The sequence below is a fragment of the Podarcis muralis genome, chromosome 1 (genome assembly GCF_964188315.1).
Source record: "Podarcis muralis chromosome 1, rPodMur119.hap1.1, whole genome shotgun sequence".
In the NCBI taxonomy this organism is placed as follows: Eukaryota; Metazoa; Chordata; class Lepidosauria; order Squamata; family Lacertidae; genus Podarcis; species Podarcis muralis.
Window position 1 is genome coordinate 63,834,981 of NC_135655.1, and position 19,103 is coordinate 63,854,083.

Below are 19,103 nucleotides of genomic sequence, written 5' to 3' on the forward strand. Positions count from 1 at the left end.
GCACACACAACCACAAGATTCATTTTGGATCCCACTTTGAAGCTGGTGACTGCAGAGCGCAATCCTGCAGCCAGGGGACAAAGTGGCGAAGCAGCACTTGGCAGCATTGAACCCCGCTCATCAGATGACATCGTCCAATGATGTCAGTTGATGGCAGGTGTGGTTTGTGAAACATGATCTTGCAGGCCAAAGCTGGGATCTTTGGAGGAGTCCCTACCCCTGGCATAGACAACGCTGAGATTGATTGAGTAGATCTGACAGCTTCCTAAGGCAGCTTCCTATCTTCCTATGAACCTGGGACTTTCCACATGTAAACATATGGTCTGTGACTGAACTGTAGCACCTCCATCTTTTGATCCTGCTCTGCAAAGTAGAAATGCTCCACTTTAGAAATTTATTTCTAGAAATAACCAGTTGCAGAATGCCAGGAATGAAAACAAATTTGTTCCCACTTGAGTGACTGGGTTAATACATCCCCTGCACTTTCATCATAATCTAAACTAATGAGATCAAATGCCATTTTAATGAAAACATGGCATCTCTAGTTTATTGATTTATTTCTACTTAAATCACACTTGATAGCACAAACAGGAGAACTTGCCCCTCCAGCCAAAGCACTTTTGTATTCAGGACAAAGCTACAGTGGTACCTCAGGTTACAGACGCTTCAGGTTACAGACTCCGCTAACCCAGAAATAGTACCTTGGGTTAAGAACTTTGCTTCAAGATGAGAACAGAAATCGTGTGGCGGCAGCGGGAGTGATACTATTAGCTGAAGTGGTACCTCAGGTTAAGAACAGTTTCAGGTTAAGAATGGACCTCCAGAATGAATTAAGTTCTTAACCTGAGGTACCACTGTATTAATATCTCTCTTCATCCCCCTCCCTCAACCAGAAAGCCTTCAGAACTTTCCAACCAAGCAGAGGCATTGTATTATTGATGCAGCAGGCTTCAAAAAGAGAATGTGGTCAGATGGAAGCCTTCTCAAATTCATGAAAATATGAGGTGATTGATATAAAAAGCATTCTTTGTCACCATATAACTCTATCCATATAGTTTTGCTACGAGCCCTCATTTAAGAATGTAAGAGCTGACTCAGAGCAGGTCAAATTCTCTGTCCATCAAGCTGAGCTTTTGGCTCCCATCTCCTGCTGTCTGATCCATTTTAACTTAGATTCCAAAGAATGGAACATGGGACCTTCTGTATTCAAAGTATGTGTTCTAACAAACACATATTTTTGTAAGATTGTATTGGGCTGCTTTTTTTTCTATTCCAGGAGCAGAAATTCAGTTGCACAGCTGCCTAAAATGAATTCCTCCATTAATTTCAAAGGCAGAGCCAAATCCTTTGCTTGCACAGATTGCTGCTGTCTATTGCATTTAATGGGGTCCTTTTTGTTCCCTATAATCATATGGATCATTGAATGCATGTAGTTTCGGTCAAAACTTTTTATTATGAAGGACACTGAATCCAGAGATAGCTCTAAAAATAACTTTAATGTTTTATAGGGTTTTTATGACAAACTGTAATTGGAATATTATAAATTGTTTCAAAAGATTCAGACAGAAATATAGATCTCCAAAATACATAACAATAGTTTGTAATTTAAATGATAACTTATAATTACATAAGTACTTAAGAGGCACTAAAAGTTATTTTAAATAGCCATAACCTTCAAATTGCTGATTTATTTTGAGAGGTGACACTAATACGCGTAGCTCGGAAACCACTGAGAACACAACATCAAATTCTGGTGATTTCATGTGGCATAAGATATACGTCTCCTTTTTGCTCAGCATTTCCAGTACATTCAAAACTGCTGCACATACTAACTGATTTCCCAAAACCAGTATATTGTGCAGAGGTCAGAGAAAAGTCAACTCAATGAAATATTGTCATTGTACATTTTACATAAGCCAGTGTGGGCATGTTGTTGAAACGACCACAAAAATCTATTCAACTTATATCTTCGATTAATTAAAATCTGCAGATAAGGTTTCAGTTTTCTGGTAATATTCACCGATAGCCAAAGAATTTCTTCTTTTATGGGAAAAAGGAGAGGGGGAAAAAGGAAATCCGTTAGTTAATTATGGGAGGGGGAAGATAAACACTAATTTGTCAGAATAGGTGCATTAAGTTTGATAATGTTTAAAAAATTTATAGAAGCAGTTTCTTCAAGGTCCTATGTGACTTATGAAGCCTAATTTTCTTTTCATAGCTCTGTGATAAAATTTTATCCACGTTATAAAAAGGGTCTTTACTAAAAATGACCGGAAATCTGAACTACCTGGCCATGCAATAAAAACACATTCCACTGTTGCAAAGTGTCAGGCAAGCCAGGTTTAGCTGGAAATTGATCGATAAGTCTTCCTTTTACACTTGAGTGCATTCACTTTTTCTTCATTGGATAATAGTTTTTTTAATGGGTTTTCCATTAATATTGGTCTTTACTGTTAGCAAGAAAAGGCAGACATTAAAAAGAGACAGGAACAGCAAAGAAAAAGTTTAGTGATCTTTAATGATATGGTGCAAAATACCAGGAAGTGTTATGATGTTCCCTTAAAAAAAAAACAGGTGTCATGTTAAATGCTGTTGGCTGTTCCAGCAGAGCAAAAGGGATGTAAAACACAGTTGAGATAGACTGCTTGGGAGAGATTCCGCCTTTATTCTGGGAAAATCCATAGATGTAAGAGAGTCTATGGTCAACAACATTAAAAGAAAATATTGCTATTTCTTGTGGGGTTCCTACATCCATATTTCTCAAAGCAATTTGCTAACCAGCAAAAAGCTTAATTCTGGAACTCACTGTCCGCCTTTAATATTTCAGGTTCCTCCTTTTTGACATTGAACATTGTCCATAGCTACAAGAAATAAAACTTTACAAAAGGATAAAAGTGGATAGCTCTTTTTACACGCAAACTGTAAAATTGGAGCGACACTTAATTGTGGTCAGGTTACGTTCCAAGTATATGGCCTGGAACAGCTTGCAAGCTGAACTTCCCCAACCCGCAACTCCCCAGCACACATTCCACTGAATGGTTATATGAGGTGCTTACAGTTCCTTTGAGGCAGTGCTGTAAAAGCGGGAGTGAAGCTAGGACTTTATGGATGAGAATGTTATTGGTTTCACTGCTTAACTAAGGGAGATATTACCAGTTAGCGAAAGCTCAGTGCCTTTACAGACATACGTAAAATTGTGAGTCAGAAATAGGTGGAGATGGTTCAACTACTATGGTATATTTTTTGGACTGGTGGTCAGAGAACTCAGTGCGAATACATAGATTACCACCCACTTTACTACACTCAAGTAGGGTTGGTTCCTGAATTCTTGATAAAAGTAGAATGCATGGGCAGAAGATGAGGATAGTGGAGGGAGAAAGTAGTTCTGTGGTGGGTCCATCTGGGTGCAGAACTGAACAGAGGGCACCTGTGTAGGTGGCAACCATGCTATCCTGACCAGACTGGGAGTGTAGGCTTCTAGGCTCTGGAATTTATCATCATGGGACAGATCCCAGAGTCGACTGTAAAATGTGATCCTAAGAGGAAAGGAGCTATTGTTTATCTACTGCAGTCCCTGGCATTCATTAAACAGAATTGTCTGCATAAGCTGTGGTCTGCCTGGCATGGATTAGTCTCTGGCTGTCACTCTCCAAAGGTCACTGAGGGGACAGAAAAATACATGATGCATCTGAAACCATTAACATTTGTTAACTAATCTGGATACCAACCTAATACATTTTAGCAACACTAAAATGCATTAGCAGCAAAGGTCCGCAGAGCTAAACCAAGGACTCAGCTACATTAGTCAAAAAACAATGCTTTGAATGCGTTATAAACTATAAAGATGGCACCAGAGAGCAAACAACTTATCTATGCGATTTTTACATGGAAAATTTTTCCTTTTAATTTAATTTCTGAATTATTCATAGCGTCCCCCCCCCATATTTTTTAAAAAATGGTGGTGGGTGGTATTCCTAGTAGCATTGCTGCAATGCAAGTTTTCCATGCATTCTGTGAAAGACTGAACCCTTGTGTAATAACACACACACACACACACACACACACACACACACACACACACACCACTGGTCACGAACTAGCAGAATTAAGTGCATTATAGACCATGGTTTTAAACATGCTTGACTCTATCCCAGATTGTGCCAAGATATGTTAAATGTTTGTTACGACCCCACCCCAATGCAGCTCTCCTGGAAAATGTGTGGGGTTAGGCATGGTCACTTCTCTAAAGGAAGATACATTCTTGACTGGGGAGCAGCAACATCACTTCCTACCAATGCAATTCAAACTGGCTGCATTGGAAGTGACTACAGAAATGGCAAAATAAGGAATGATTTTAAAACTGGTGCTGTTTAGGAAATACAGAGGTCCAAACCTATGGGATAAAACAAGTGATATCAATTGAATAGCAAGTTAAAACATTCTAAGAACATTTACTTGTGATTTAGCGACATTTATTGAAAGGGATGGAATGCCTCATGAGTCTGAGTTGGCACTGGCTAAAATAACTAGATTTTTTTTAACGTCAATGACTACTTACCTAGTCGTTGGAATGCTGATCAGTTCTGCATGTAAGAGCCAGAAGACTGCCATTTGTGTTGACCTGTATATATTTTTAAAAGTCACTATTAATATTGCTGCATTTTTTTAAAAAAAAAGAAATTCAGAGGAATCATGATGTTGCCAAGACTTCAGTCATACTGTCTAAAACTATTCTGCTACATATTCTGCAGTAATTTTTTATTTAAAATATTTCCTCCCAGGGTCATTTTTGCACACCGAGCTTTTTCAAGGGAACATAAGACATTAAATTCTCCAGTGTGCTTAGCCTTACTTGCACTTCTTCTGCCCTGCATGTTTTGAATGCTTGAATGCATTCACAGCATGACTTAATACAGAGCTTCCACATACAGAGAGACAAAGTACAGCAACTGCTGATCCACCAAGCTAACCAGCTTCATATGACGGATCTCCAGTAACTCAAGTGTCTTCCTGGTTTTGCAGTCTTCTGGGCCCCAAAAAGTTGAGGCTTTTTTAAAAATTGAGAGCCATGTTCCATTGAGGAAAAGTAGTTTGGGACACATACTACCAGTGCTTGAAGCCAAAATCAAAAGTGGACAATCCCAGAGCTAACCCCAAGCCACCTTCCTATTTTTTTTCATTTTGTCTTTGATTCTCTCTCACTCTCACACACATCCATTTATTCCCCCAGAATAAACCCAGCCAGATGAGCAGGGTATTAATATATTATTATTATTATTATTATTATTATTATTATTATTATTATTATTCCCCCATCAAGAGCCTATCCAGAGATTACCCAAAATAAATAGCCTCCTCTTCAGTGCAGCTACAGGGCCTGCAATCACCCTCCCTCTGCCATTAAAATAATCAAGAACATTTCTTGATTCTGCTTGCTGATGCTCTTCATTAATCTCTTACTGTCTGCAGCTTGCTGTTCCTTGTAATATAGACTTAGAGACGTGAAAAAGGGAGGAGTGGCATAGTCTCTGGTGTTGCAGAGAATGGAAAGAAAGCAGCAGCAGCAGGAGGAGAGAGGGTGGTGGGTCCCCTCTCACATTCTTACATGCTCCAGCACGCTGAATGCAATGGAACTGGCAATGGATGAGGTCTACTTTCTACCGTGCAGGGGTGTAGGGACTAGTACAGAGACACAGGAATGTGAAGGAGGCCAGCAGATCTGATACCAACTTGGTACATGTGACCTCAGCATGGTGAAGGTGATGGAAGAACAAGGCTCTCCAGACCAGGAATATGGGGCTCAATTGGCTATAGTTGCATGCACCTGTTTCCTTTTTGTCTGTTTAATCAGTAAATGTGTATATACCTTTTACACATGATGTAAATAATGTGATTATCCCTTGAGAACAGCATTTTTCTTTCACAAATAGCCAGTGTGTGATGTGAATGCTTGGAGAGCTTTAACCTTTTGCCCTCCAGTCCCAATCAAGATTGGGTTCTCCACAACGGCTATTTGCATGGGGTGGGGAACTCTCATGCAAATAGCAGCCACGGGACCCCTGATTGTGAGTGAGGCCACATGAGGAACCCAGGGTTGCAGTCTCCCTAACTCCATGCCACGGTTCCGCTTTGGATAGGGCCCCTGCATTGCACTCAGAGGCAAACCATGGCATTAACGTCATCAGTTGTTTGGCCCACAATTGACAAAGTTGTTAACCAAGGCAAAGTTCTTTTTCAATGATGCTGAAGGAACAAAATAGATCCACAATTTTTAGTTGGAATTTTAAAACGAGAAGTGAGGTGAGACTCTACTAGTTCAACACAATTTCTAACAAAACAATGCTAGCAGTGATGTAGACAAGGGAGAAGAAAGGAAGGAAGGAAGGAAGGAAGGAAGGAAGGAAGGAAGGAAGGAAGGAAGGAAAACAGTCACAGAGTCAATTGCATTTGTTTTGTTTTTAAAACAACGTGCAAAAAACTCTCTATTAAGTCAACATTTTAATTATGGATTTTAAAAAACTGTTTAAGGAAAAATCTTCCTATGGAATGTGCAGACTGGCAGAGTTCTCCAGAGAACACCCTGTACATAGTATGGTCATTGGTTTGTCACTCCTGATTTTCATTTGCATCACCTTAATGTTTCCATAGCAGCAGAAATTACATTTCTCAGAGAAAGCTGCCAGGATCAGAGATGTTTGGTGGCACTTCAGCTTAATGATAAAAAGGAGTCCTGCTGATATTAAAGGGGTGTGTGGAATGAAATAATTGATTCAAATCAATAAGGTACAATGACCGGAAATTACTAACTTTATTAAAAATTTGGGAGGCTAGAAGACATTTGACATAATCAGGTATTTAGATAATTGAGTGGTATTCAATTCTTATCAAGCAGCCCTAGAATCTATTTTAGATAATATTTTTAAAAGATGCATTGGTAAGAGCAAGTACTAAATTTGCTTGACAGGACTGACCTATTTAGTGACTAGGTTACATTTCAAGATGCAGGAGTGATTTTAGTCCCTGTGTGAATGGGAAAATACACCGTGTGAATAATTTAATTTAGGGGATCAACACAACAACAGAGCTATGAAAATGTTTTGAACTCCAAAATACTCTCTGAATTGGACAGATCTGTTAGGGATGGGTGATGGCACAAATCTGATATAGCGGTGATATAAATACCTCAATAGACATCTCACATGTGTTAAGATCATGTTTCACCTGAAAGTTTCCAAGGTTAGTAAACTGTAAATATCAACACATATCAGAGCAGTCAAAAGATTGGCCACATGTATGGTTTCACCAACTCACCACTTTTTTTTTTAAATGGCTGTGTGAATCAGTCATCATTCTTGTGTGTTACCATAGCACACATTTTTCCATAAACAGGATATTGCAAATAATCCATGCAAAATTCTAATAACTGAATTGTCCCTTAGTCACATATTTAATTTATGAAAATAATATATTATTCAGCTTATAGAAAAATAAAGTTAGACATATTTTACAACGAAGAGGTACTGGCTTGCTCAAGTTATTTTGTAGCTAGTCATCATTTTTGTTTATTATTTTATTTAGTCAATTTATATATGGCTTACTATACGTAAAGTATCCTAAAGTGGTTTACAGGATGAAGTTTCTACACACTGAACACAGTTATGAGAGTAGATTGTAGACCTTCTCAGTAAGTGCTGTTTGTGAGGAATGATGTAAAGAAAGCTTTTTTCCCTTTCCAATTATCCACATGGAACTCACTGTGAACTTCTTATGGGTGAAATTCTTTTTGCTAAAGGCAACAAATATTAACCAACAATGTCAGGGACAAAGAATTTTGTTCAAAGATTCTCTATTTGTATAATCACTTGTCTTTAAAAATTTACCTAGTAAGTCAGTGAAATAAACTCCCCCTCTAGTGGCTTTGACAGTCCTGCAACAATTAACTTCAGACATTTGTTCTCCCTTGATTCTTTTTCTTTGAGTGAAGATACAGTTTCTGTCCAATTATTTTAAAATATTTAAAACTGCTCCAGAAATGGAGTTCCTAGCTATGATTTACTCCCAATGAGATCTCCTTCGCAACAGAAGTGACATAAGGGAAATCCTTAATCAGTTTCAGCTAAGAGCCTTCTGCGCCATCTGCTAATAACTGTGTTGCATTTATGGCTGTGGCGAGACCACACTTGGAAGACCGCATAGAATTCTGGTTGCCTCCGCCTCCAAAAGGGAACTGTGGAGCTGGAAAAGGTAGGGGGAAAGGGCAAGCAAAATGATCAAGCAACTCCCCTATGTGTGAAAGTCAAAACATTAGGAGCTTTTTTGCTTAGAGAAAAGACGAGTGAGGCATGACATGATAGAGGTGTGGAGAAAGTGGATAGAGAGATTTTCTCCATTTCTGGTGAAACTAGAACAAAGAGAAATCCAATTAAGCTGAAAGTGGGAAGATTCAGGACAGACTGAAGGAATGACTTTTTCAAACAGCACATACTTAACCATGGAATTCACTCTAACAGGAGGCAATGATGGCCAGTGACTCAGTTGGCTTTAAAAAAGAATAAAATAAATTCATGGAGGATAAGGCTATCAATGACTACTAGTAATACAACATAATTTACAGTCAATTATATAGTATGCGGTACTATTATTTAAATTTTATGATACAACCTTCCCGGTAACTTTTTCTGATGGTAAGACAATAATGTTGGTAGATTCTGGACCGTGCTGTTTCCGAATTCTGGCATAAAGAGCTCTAACTTCCAATTCATGTTTCATGGCTGAAACAACAGTTTTAAAATTCAGTTTTGAAAATTATTTGTCTACCAATCTCTTACAACATGCAAATGTATAATTTAAGTTGTTACTGTCATACGTTTCAAGTCTTATATTCGTTTATGGACAAGTTATAAGAATAGTTGGATATGGAAATAGGGTTGGGTGATTCTAGTTTGGAATTAATCAATGGATGTAGATTATTTCTGGACTGGGACTGTTAGGAATGACATGAAGTCTAGGACGTGGATGTAGATACAAATGGAATCTCCTGGAAATGTCAATGTTCACCTTATCCGCATGGATTGCCCCCTCCCCTAATTTTGCCAGTTAGCCACTGAGCTACATTTGATATGTGCTAGTGATATACAAAGCCCTATAAAGCTTGGGATCGGGATACTAAAAAAGTCTTTCCCCTCATATACCCAACTGATCAGTGCACTCTTTGAAAGGGGGCGTCCTGCAGATGCCATCTTCCACATGATGTTGGAATCAGATCTTTACTGTGTAGTGGCACCTATACTTCGCTACATATCAGTAAGGCACCTATTATCTTTTCAGTGCCTCTTGAAGACTTTCCTCTTCCAGCAAGTTTTCTAAATGGAGGTTTTAATCCTGGACATGATCTGTATTGGATTGAAATTATTTTCACATATGTAATCATTTTAACCGTTTTAACTATGTTTATATATGTAACTATATATATATATATACATACATACATACATACATATATACTTTTATTGTTTTGTGAAATAACTTTTAGATGCTTCATAAGAAGCGATTCATAAATGAAATAATTATGTGCATGACTGCATTAAAATATTGTGTATTAAAATTATGGTGCAGATATATCACATGGGGCCTTACTCTTTTATGAACAATCCTCTCTGCCACTGCTTTTTGCTATGGTGAGGACTTGTGGTGGGGCACCAAAATTATCTTATATTGTGCTGAGTATATACAGGGGTGGCATGGGATTAGGATTTCCCTTTTTTTCCAAGACCCACATACCCCATCACTAAAAAAAATAATAGTGACTGTTATCAGACCTGAATCATTGGTCGTGTTTCTTCTGTGTTAAGTGAAGGGGAAATAGACAGTGGCAAGTGTTCTAGAGTCATCAATGGAGTACAAAAGGGCTCCAACTCAAAATAACCCTCAAGTTAAACGGATTCATTATATATCTATATCATCTATATCTATATCTATATCTATATCTATATCTATATCTATATCTATATCTATATCTATATCTATATCTATATCTATATCTATATCTATCTGGTCAGGTGCATATCAAACATGGCCAGGGAGAGTTTTGCTAATCACACCTGGCCATGGCTGCCATCCAGACTACCAGACTTCCAGCCCACCCACCTCTTAGAAACATGACATATCTCTTATCTACAAAAATATCCTTCGGAAAATGTACCTTTTCTGCTCATAAAGGGATGGCCTGTGCAAACACAAACAATCATGTCTCTTTCTATTTCATCCCATGCCTGCAGCTGCTCACCATCAGGTGTGTACAATGTCTTTGCAGGTTGTGGCATTTTTAGCTGAGTTGTACAACTGTCAAGTAGCTGAAACATAAAAACTGCATTAGTATTCAATGGTCCATGCTGGTTTGCAAGTTCATCTTGCAGGTTAGAAAATACTGGCTTCCAATTCATTAGTGAGAACAGAGGTGCATACCAAGTAAGGCTAATTTCAAGGCAAGTGTTATGCATATACAATGTGTTGGACATGGTCTTGAATTTCTATTATTATTATTCCTAATATTATTTTTATTATTGTTGTTACTATTGACAAAGCGTGAAATTCAACGCCATGCTAAGATGATCATTCCAGCAGCACAAAGATTTATGCTTGCCAGAACAATCTCCCCTCTCTTCCCTCTGTCTCTGTTCTGGGGGTGCTCCCAAACCCTCTTGAGAAGTTTTGGGGAGGGCATGGGGGCTGGCATGGGAAGGAGAGAAGGTCCTGTTGTTCTAGCAGAGATTGTTGTGTGGCCTTCCACTAGCGCAACAACTTAGTAGAATAGGACCCAAACATTATTTTGCCTGAGAGTCAAGAACTGGATTGAGACCTCACAATTTGCACGGGGTGGAATAAAACAAAATGGGAGATGTATTAGAAAGTACTGAATATGTCCAAGCTCTGCGTATATTGGAGGGAAATAGCCAATGTGCAGATTTCATGGCTCAACATATTTGTATCTTATTTGGTTGAAGATTTTTGGCTCTAATAAATTTGTGACCTTAAACTCCATCCATGTCTCACATTTTCATTCCTGGGTTTGTGGGCACTAAATACAATGGTCTTTAGAAGCACTATTTTGTATGAGAGATTTCTTCTGCTTTACCTCTGCAATTGTTTGCCCCCAGGCATAAGCTCCTTGCTCAGGTGTAAATCCATTCACATAAGCCCACACTCTTTTAGTTGTTGGCTGCCTGTAGAGCTCTCTGTGACTTTTCACCAGTAGTTTAGGAGAAAATGGAGAAGTTCTTTTGAACTGTAATGCTTGAAGCTCTGAAAGGTGCATCTAATATAAAACACAAGTCATGAAGTTCATGTGTGATAATATCTTTAAAATAGTACTATTACTGAAGATATTGCTGACTACTGGTGCCAGTCGTTTGTTGTAACATTTGCACTGGCTGTTACATTTGTAACATTTGCACTGTCCTATTGCTGAAGATATTGCTGACTACTGATGCCAGTCATTTGTTGTAACATTTGCACTGACTGTTAATACTGCTGTTTTCATATATTCACCCACCATATTAAACCATAGTTATTGATTAACTATGATTTAACACAAACCATAGTTTGTGTTCTTTCTCCTGGATGTGCTCTGGATGTGCTCTGCTGGAGCTACAACCAAGAAGCCTTGGCTTGTCATATCATCCAGTGTGGTGTAGTGGTTAAGAGCGGTAGTCTCGTAATCTGGGGAACCGGGTTCGCGTCTCCGCTCCTCCACATGCAGCTGCTGGATGACCTTGGGCTAGTCACACTTCTCTGAAGTCTCTCAGCCCCACTCACCTCACAGAGTGTTTGTTGTGGGGGAGGAAGGGAAAGGAGAATGTTAGCCGCTTTGAGACTCCTTCGGGTAGTGATAAAGCGGGATATCAAATCCAAACCCTTCTTCTCTTCTTCTTCTTCATCCAAGACTGGCCTTGTGGTTTGTTTCTCCCAAACAGTGAGTGGTAAGGCAAGAAGAAGCCTTGGCTACTGCTTGTGATTTGCTTGGTGAGAATCAAATCACATGCCTAGGTTTGGATGACACAATGAGGAAAAGCTTGTGGTCCATTGCTGTTGATATGGTGCAACCAGGAGTGAAAGGAGTGAAGTGGGGACTTTTGACTGGGGTCTCATTAATGTTAAACCAAGTAAACCATTAACTATGATTTAGCATGATATGTGAACCAGGCCTTGTTGTTATTGTATTTCAATTGGTTTTATTAGGTACTACTCCAGTTGGAAGGTAAACGGCGTTTCCGTGCGCTGCTCTGGTTCGCCAGAAGCGGCTTAGTCATGCTGGCCACATGACCTGGAAGCTGTCTGCGGACAAACTGCAGCTCCCTTGGCTAGTAAAGCAGATGAGCACCACAACCACAGAGTCGTCTGCGACTGGACCTAACAGTCAGGGGTCCCTTTACCTTAAGATGTTTTCATAGAAGCTGGTAATTAAATATTTAAATAAATTAATAATGATTAAATAAGCTATTTCTTATATGTTTCAAGTACATACTATGCCTTATTAAGTACATTCAACTTACGTTTATAGTTTTCAACTTACATTTATAGTTAGAATACTTCAAATAAATGTTTTACATTGCTCCGTTCAACATAGTGATTGCGTGTTGAAGTCAGAAGCCACTCTACTGTCTGAAGAACAGCATATCCCTTTGGGAATGAATGCTGAACTCGCTCCAGTAACTTGCTGGTAAAACTGCAGTCTCATAGCAGTGGCAGGTAAATTTCACTCCTCTCAGGAATCATTTGGATATTTGTGGGAAGTTAAAAATGGTAGCCAAAATATTTGGCAAAGAAGCCAATTTCTCTGCCTAGAGCAATTCTGCTCTTATTTCTTCATCTCTTCCCATGTAAAAGTATGAACATTTCTACTCTCACCTTGCTCCTAAACACAGGAGCTGTAGTTTGAATGAATAGTTGGTTCAAGTAGTCACTACATAATTTTTGTGTTGATAGAATGTGACAGCCTTAGTAGTCAGTCAAACTACCCAGCAGAAAGTGTGTTTCCATACCTCTGTATGTTGTATGGTTTCCATGAGCCTCATCTCTTCTTGAGTTTCCTCAGTCCAGCCTCCTTCTACAACCACAGGCTGGAGGGGGCTCTTAGTGGGCACCAAACTGGCTGCTTTAGATTTTGCTATGCGTCTCCCTAAAACAAGGATGGCCCAAAGAGTTATTCTTTAAATAAATAAATCAGAGTGTTTTATTTGAATGGCTCTAAGTCTTCTGGTGGCTATTTTATGCTCCCGCAAGTTTTTTTCTGACAGGAGTGATGAGATGCAGCAGGGTGACGGAAAAGCTCTAGAGGAAGTAATTCTTGGTGTACATAGAGTATCTTCATAATCTATTGTTGTATATCTCACCGACCCACACACTTTCATGCTAAATTGCCATTTAAGATCTATGGATTACAGGTTTTCTAACCAGATTCTAGGGTAGAGAACTACAGTTACTGAGTGAAGCTTAATTAAACCCAATGATATAATTATCACATAGTGATAAATACGTATATTTTAGCTTCCCTCTAAAAACAGATGGGGGGGGGTCAAAGCAACAACGTCAGATGATCATTCAGGCCTTAAATTATTGTCCTCAGAAAGAAGTGCACAGGGTGGCTAAGATTAGCTAGAGCAAGTTGTAGAGGCATAATATAAAATATGATGTTCCATGTCAACAATATGGACAAGACTATGTATTTGAGAAAACATTTCCCCCCTAACTCAATGTATTCTTCAGTACAGATGAGGCAGAAGCATTGCATCCATATGTTCAGAAACAGTTTATAAACTAACAATATAGATTTATCAAGTGAAAACCTGAATGGAATATGTATGGATGATCCCTTCTAAAAACTCCAGTTCAAATGTACTCGCTAACATGTGATTTTAGTCATTGGGGTAGGTACCTGATCTTACTTCTTGCAAATCATACTATACTGTGTCTGTGTTAATACCATGACCATCAAAAGCCCTGATTTGGGAACTGCAGGCCAAGCCCAGACTGCACAGTACACATGATGGAAAGACTAGTATGGGCATAGGAAATCCTACACTATGTTATCCTTTCGGGGAATGTTAGTTTAATGCCTCAAACTGAAAAGAACAATAATATACTGTGCATATATAGCCCAGAGTGAACCACATGAGAAAGAAGCGCTTTGTGGATGAACTCCATGTGGGATAATATAAAGCTAAATGTGCTTATTTATTATGTTGTGGGAAGAGAACATGATAACAGTGAATTCTGCCATTGACCCTGAATTCTGAGATACTGACCTTGTAGTTGTCTCATTTTGTGCTTCATTGCATCTAGGTCTGCCAGAATTTTATCTTTCTCTGACCATTTTTGTCGTCCTTCCCTTTCTGCATTTTGCAAAGCTGTAATAAAGCAAGATACACATTGTTTTGACTACAGTTTGTTTCATAGTGATTTTGTACCTGCAGGTCTGTAAAGATTAACAGTTAGCATAATTGGATTTGTTTCAGCATTTTAAAGAACCAGATACTATTAGCAAGTCCAATTATAAACATGTAATTAAAAGGTAAGCTTCTTCATAAGGAACTCTCTCTGAAAATACTGTAAAGCTTAAGAAAGTCTCTGTAAAATATGTATGGAATGAAAAAGCAGACTACTACATTTAAAAATTAAGCACCACTTTAATAGTGCAATCCTATTCATACTTATATGGAATTGGGTCTGCTGAACTGAGGGGGGGCTTACTTCTGTGAGGACATTCATACAATTGGTATGACAGTAATAAAAGTTTGTTTTCTATATTTAATAAAATGATTTGCAACAGTAGTATTTTTGTCCATGATAATAGCCTGTTTATTATTTCTCATTTTACAGAGTTATGATTTTTTGGATCCCAACTGTGAAACTAGTTCTGTGTGCCGAAGAGGGCTTCTTTAACAGAATGTACACAGCTTGCACTGCAAACCACTTTGAACCAGTTTCAAAGACAGTTTGTATTAAGGGGTGGTAGCGCATTCAATGGAAAGGAACCAGAAATCAAGCATAGTCAAGAAAAGTAGCTCTCTGGATCCTAGCCAATGCATTGATATATCAGCATAACAATTTCCCCAGTTTAGGTGCTGCTGTAACAATAAAAAAATTCATTTTCTTCCATGACTTACTATCCAAAGGCAAGAAAGGTTCTCCAGTGGAAACCCAGACCTCAACTGGATTTCTAAGAATGATGGTGAGCAAAAAATCATCAACCAAGGTCAAACTATCTGGAGTCATCACTGATGGTATAGACTTGGAGTTCATTTTCTCCTCTGACTCCTTATCTTTGGAGAGAGAGAAAGAGAGTTATAGGACTGCAGTTTTGGTGTCATTTTGTCATCTTTTAAAAAATTCAAATCACACCATATCTTGCTTTTATTTCCCTTTTCATATATTGGGTATTTAAGGTTTGTGTTCATAGGTGAACACGGGGTGTCATAACATCAGTAAGCTCTTGCCACCGAAGTGGAGATCCTCAATCATAGTGTTGATGATATACAATAAGAACAAAGTAAGCTGCCCTACACAGTCAGACCATTGGTCCATTTAGCTCATTATGGTATTTGCACTGATTGACTGGTAGTGGTTTCCAGAGTTTCAGACAGGAGTTTTTTCCTAGCTATTCCTGGAGATAACACTGAATTAAAGTTATGGCAAGACTACTAAAAAATTGAATAAGAAAGATGCCCACTTGTATCAATTACAATACAAGCCTACTTGTATTGGGCACCCACTCATAGATAATTATGAATTTTAGATCTTTGAATATACAGTAGACCCACAACTTACACTTGATTTACTCATGCAATTGCAGCTTTGTGTGGGTGGTGGGAAACTAAATAAATGGAGAACAGTTAGAAGGGACCACCTGAGATCTCACAAGATCTTGTAAAAACCAGGCAAGTCAACTCTAGGGAGCCGAGGTGTCTTCAGTCCCCTCAACAGTTGCTGGGAAAGGGCCAGACGCCCGCAGTTTTGAGGTGGGCAGGCACATGTGTGTGATGTCACACACATTGTGCATCACAGCTCCAGTAGCTGGCTCCTCCAGAGCGCTCGGTCTCCTCTAGGCAATGTTGTGCATTTGACATCACACACATGCAACTTGTGGGTGGTGTCACACGCATGCTGTGTGCCAGGCCCCCTCAATCTTGGGGGCAACCTGGTGCCTCTGGTAAAGTCCCTACGAGAGCTTGCACAACCTTCCCAAAGCCCGGCAAGTTAGAGATGGCCATACCTTACACACTTTTCCCCTTTGTGTGTGGAGCCCCCGGAATGTAACCCTGATGTAAGGTTTGGGCCACCTGTACACAGCTATCTTCAATATAAATATGCAGTGACATCTAACATTGTGTGAGTGTACTTCTGTTCATGCAACGGGGCTTCCTCTTCCTCTCCTGTCCCCCAAAGCCCATCCAACCTCAAATCTGCTCCAGAGCCAAATTGTACAGGAAACAGCTTTACTACAAAAGCTGGCCAACAGACTGAAGAATAGACAAATAGAAGATGTCTTTACTCCAGTATGGCTCACCTTTATCACATGCACAGCCCAGCAAGACAACAACAGAAACCCACTGACAGGATAGGAATCAATATGGCTTACTCGACCCAACGAGCCCTCCCCACTCCCTCACAAATGCAAACAAACCCCACTGCAGCCAGCCACAAACAAACAACCACACCCTGGGCCCCCTTAACCCCTCTCACTACCAAGGAAATATAACAGGCAGATAGAAAGAGAGCCTATCCAGTTGACGCTGACACAAAACCCCACACGTACATTAGAAAAAAGAAAATAAGTCCCCCCCTTTTTTTCTCCAACCTTATACTGTACTCAACACTAATGCATCACAACAAATGTAACTAATCTGTAGAAAAGACTTTACAACCTGATGCATGTACTTTTGTAAACCTCAAAAATATTTAATAAAAAATATTTTTTAAAAAAATCTGCTCCAGAGGGTTGGGGAATTCAATGCAGCAGATTTGGATATGCATAGAGTGCTACAAAATGGAAGGAAGGAAGGAGAAGTCCTATTGCACAAATAAAAATCCGTTACTCAATCAGGCAGGGATCATCATTACAGTTTAACTTTCTGTACCACAGCGGACAAGATGGGTTAAACTTAGGAATTTCAACAGAAAACAAAAGGAAATTTGTTTACACCAGTAGAATCCACACACATAGAAAAAACGTTCTGAAAATGCTTTTTTAAAAGCATTTTAAAAAATAAATTGGATCTTCCATAAGGCTAACCATCGCCATCTAGTGTCACATTGTATATTGCACTTAAAACACACTTAAAACGTTTTATTTGCAGCTGTATTTATTTGCAGTCCATAGTTACTAAAGAGGATCCCAGGAATAGTACATTTATTTACTCTTCCTTTAAAGGGGAAAAGAAAATCTAAACTTAAGAAACAAATCTTTCCTTTATACATTGCATGCTTGGAAAGTTGTAGCTTCTTTTATTTCACTGATAGAAATGTGTCTCCAGCCTACTTTGCAATGGACCATGGAAATGGACCTTTAGTTCTCACATTTAACCAATATTTCTCACAACTTATTCAGAAAACACCTTATTTCAGAATGTTTCTTCTGTTGTTGTTTCTTTCCTTGGCTTTGCTCTCCCACACCCCTAAATGAGATAGTGGGCTTCCATCTACCACACAAAGCGAATACTTTATCAAATACAAAATAATAAAGTTTATTTACGCAACAGATATCAGCTATATTTACTAAATTTCAAAGAAGCATTAGCCTTTTCTTTTGCTGAGAAGAAGAAATGATGGGTAATTGCCAATCTTCAGTGTGCTGAACTGATTTTTAAGTACGTTTTTTGAACCTTTTGCTTTAAATTTTTGAGTGGATGAGATAAAAATCTGTAAACTTCATAAGCTGAAAGATGCCTAATATAAAGCAGCAGCAAACTTATAATGAGAAGACTCTAGTGGGCTTGTGTACTGCTTAGGAAATCAATAGGAAGGAAAATAAAGGGGACTAAAGCAGATAAGTTGAGCCCTTTTTCTGAGTATATTTGATAAAGATTGGGAAATAATACATAGGAAAGAAATACTTAAAAGAAAAATACAAACATGTAAAAAGAGCCCCAAAAGTAAACTAGACCTATATTAAAAACATAACAAGATGATAAATAGGAAATGTGCCCCATGCTTCATTTTTAGATAATGATCAAAGGTATACTTTTTTGAAAATATATACAACTCTTTCAAATATAAATATAGAATTGAATTCTTGAAAGCTAGATCAATACTGCACTAGACAAGAATGGCTGTGCTTAACAAGAGACAGAAATTATATAGAAAGTTGTTTTCAGTGGTACTAAAAAATAAAGCAGGAATTTAAACTTAACAAATACATGTTTCTTTGCACACTGTATGGTTGCAGACTCCTAATTTCTTTTGCTTCATTGAGAAAAAGGAATTCCCACATACTTTGCATATATTCACTGAAATAAATTCCAGATGGGTTGCTGCAAAAACAACAGAAGAATATTGTGGCACCTTACAGATAATTCTAACATAAGTTTTTTGTGAACCCATTGGGAGAACATTTCAGTCCCCCAAGTGCTCAGATCCTGATATGAAATTCACCATTCTTTCAGGAGAATCCAGCACTAAACTGCTGAACTGGAATTTATCATCAAGTTTGATTATACAGTATTTGTTTTGGACTTAATAGGGCTGAGTTTTATTGCTTATCAGTGCTGTTGTGAATGGTTACTGTACTCATATGTGGTTCAGCTTTGCGTGGAAGTATCACAACCTGTATTTCTTGTGCTACATAGTCTTTTAGGCTTTCTAACTAAAGTAACTCAGTGTGATTTACACGTGAAATTACAGGGGAAAGTAGTCTCAAAATATAATTTGAGCAAGGTGGAAATGGTAGCACTCTTAGGATGGTGAGCCCTCCACTGATCTTAGTGCCTGGGCAAATGTTCAAGCTTGCCACTGTCTGGAGTGAACCCTGGAGTGAGTATGCCTGCAGAGTACTGAATTTTAACTTCCACCAGCTTCCTGTTTCCAGTGCAGCAGTAATGGAGTCTCCC

At 38.6% G+C, this 19,103-nt stretch overlaps 1 protein-coding gene across 4 annotated transcripts in view; it reads right to left on the bottom strand.

Moving 5' to 3' along the window:
• Window positions 1-1,513: 1,513 nt before the first annotated feature.
• Window positions 1,514-19,103, bottom strand: part of DCDC1 (doublecortin domain containing 1) — a 236,479-nt gene continuing 218,889 nt past the window's right edge. For 2 of the 4 annotated variants that reach the window (XM_077929881.1, XM_028729825.2), the window contains exons 33-40: window positions 15,165-15,320; window positions 14,304-14,405; window positions 13,041-13,177; window positions 11,135-11,314; window positions 10,202-10,352; window positions 8,662-8,771; window positions 4,559-4,621; window positions 1,514-2,040 (exon numbers count right to left, since the gene is read on the bottom strand). In XM_077929881.1, coding sequence (XP_077786007.1) covers window positions 4,559-4,621; window positions 8,662-8,771; window positions 10,202-10,352; window positions 11,135-11,314; window positions 13,041-13,177; window positions 14,304-14,405; window positions 15,165-15,320 — 899 coding nt within the window. In that variant the 3' untranslated portion in view covers window positions 1,514-2,040. Of the gene's footprint in view, window positions 2,041-4,558; window positions 4,622-8,661; window positions 8,772-9,198; window positions 9,393-10,201; window positions 10,353-11,134; window positions 11,315-13,040; window positions 13,178-14,303; window positions 14,406-15,164; window positions 15,321-19,103 lie in introns of those variants that run through there. The other 2 variants (XM_077929878.1, XM_077929879.1) reach the window with 2 other exon arrangements.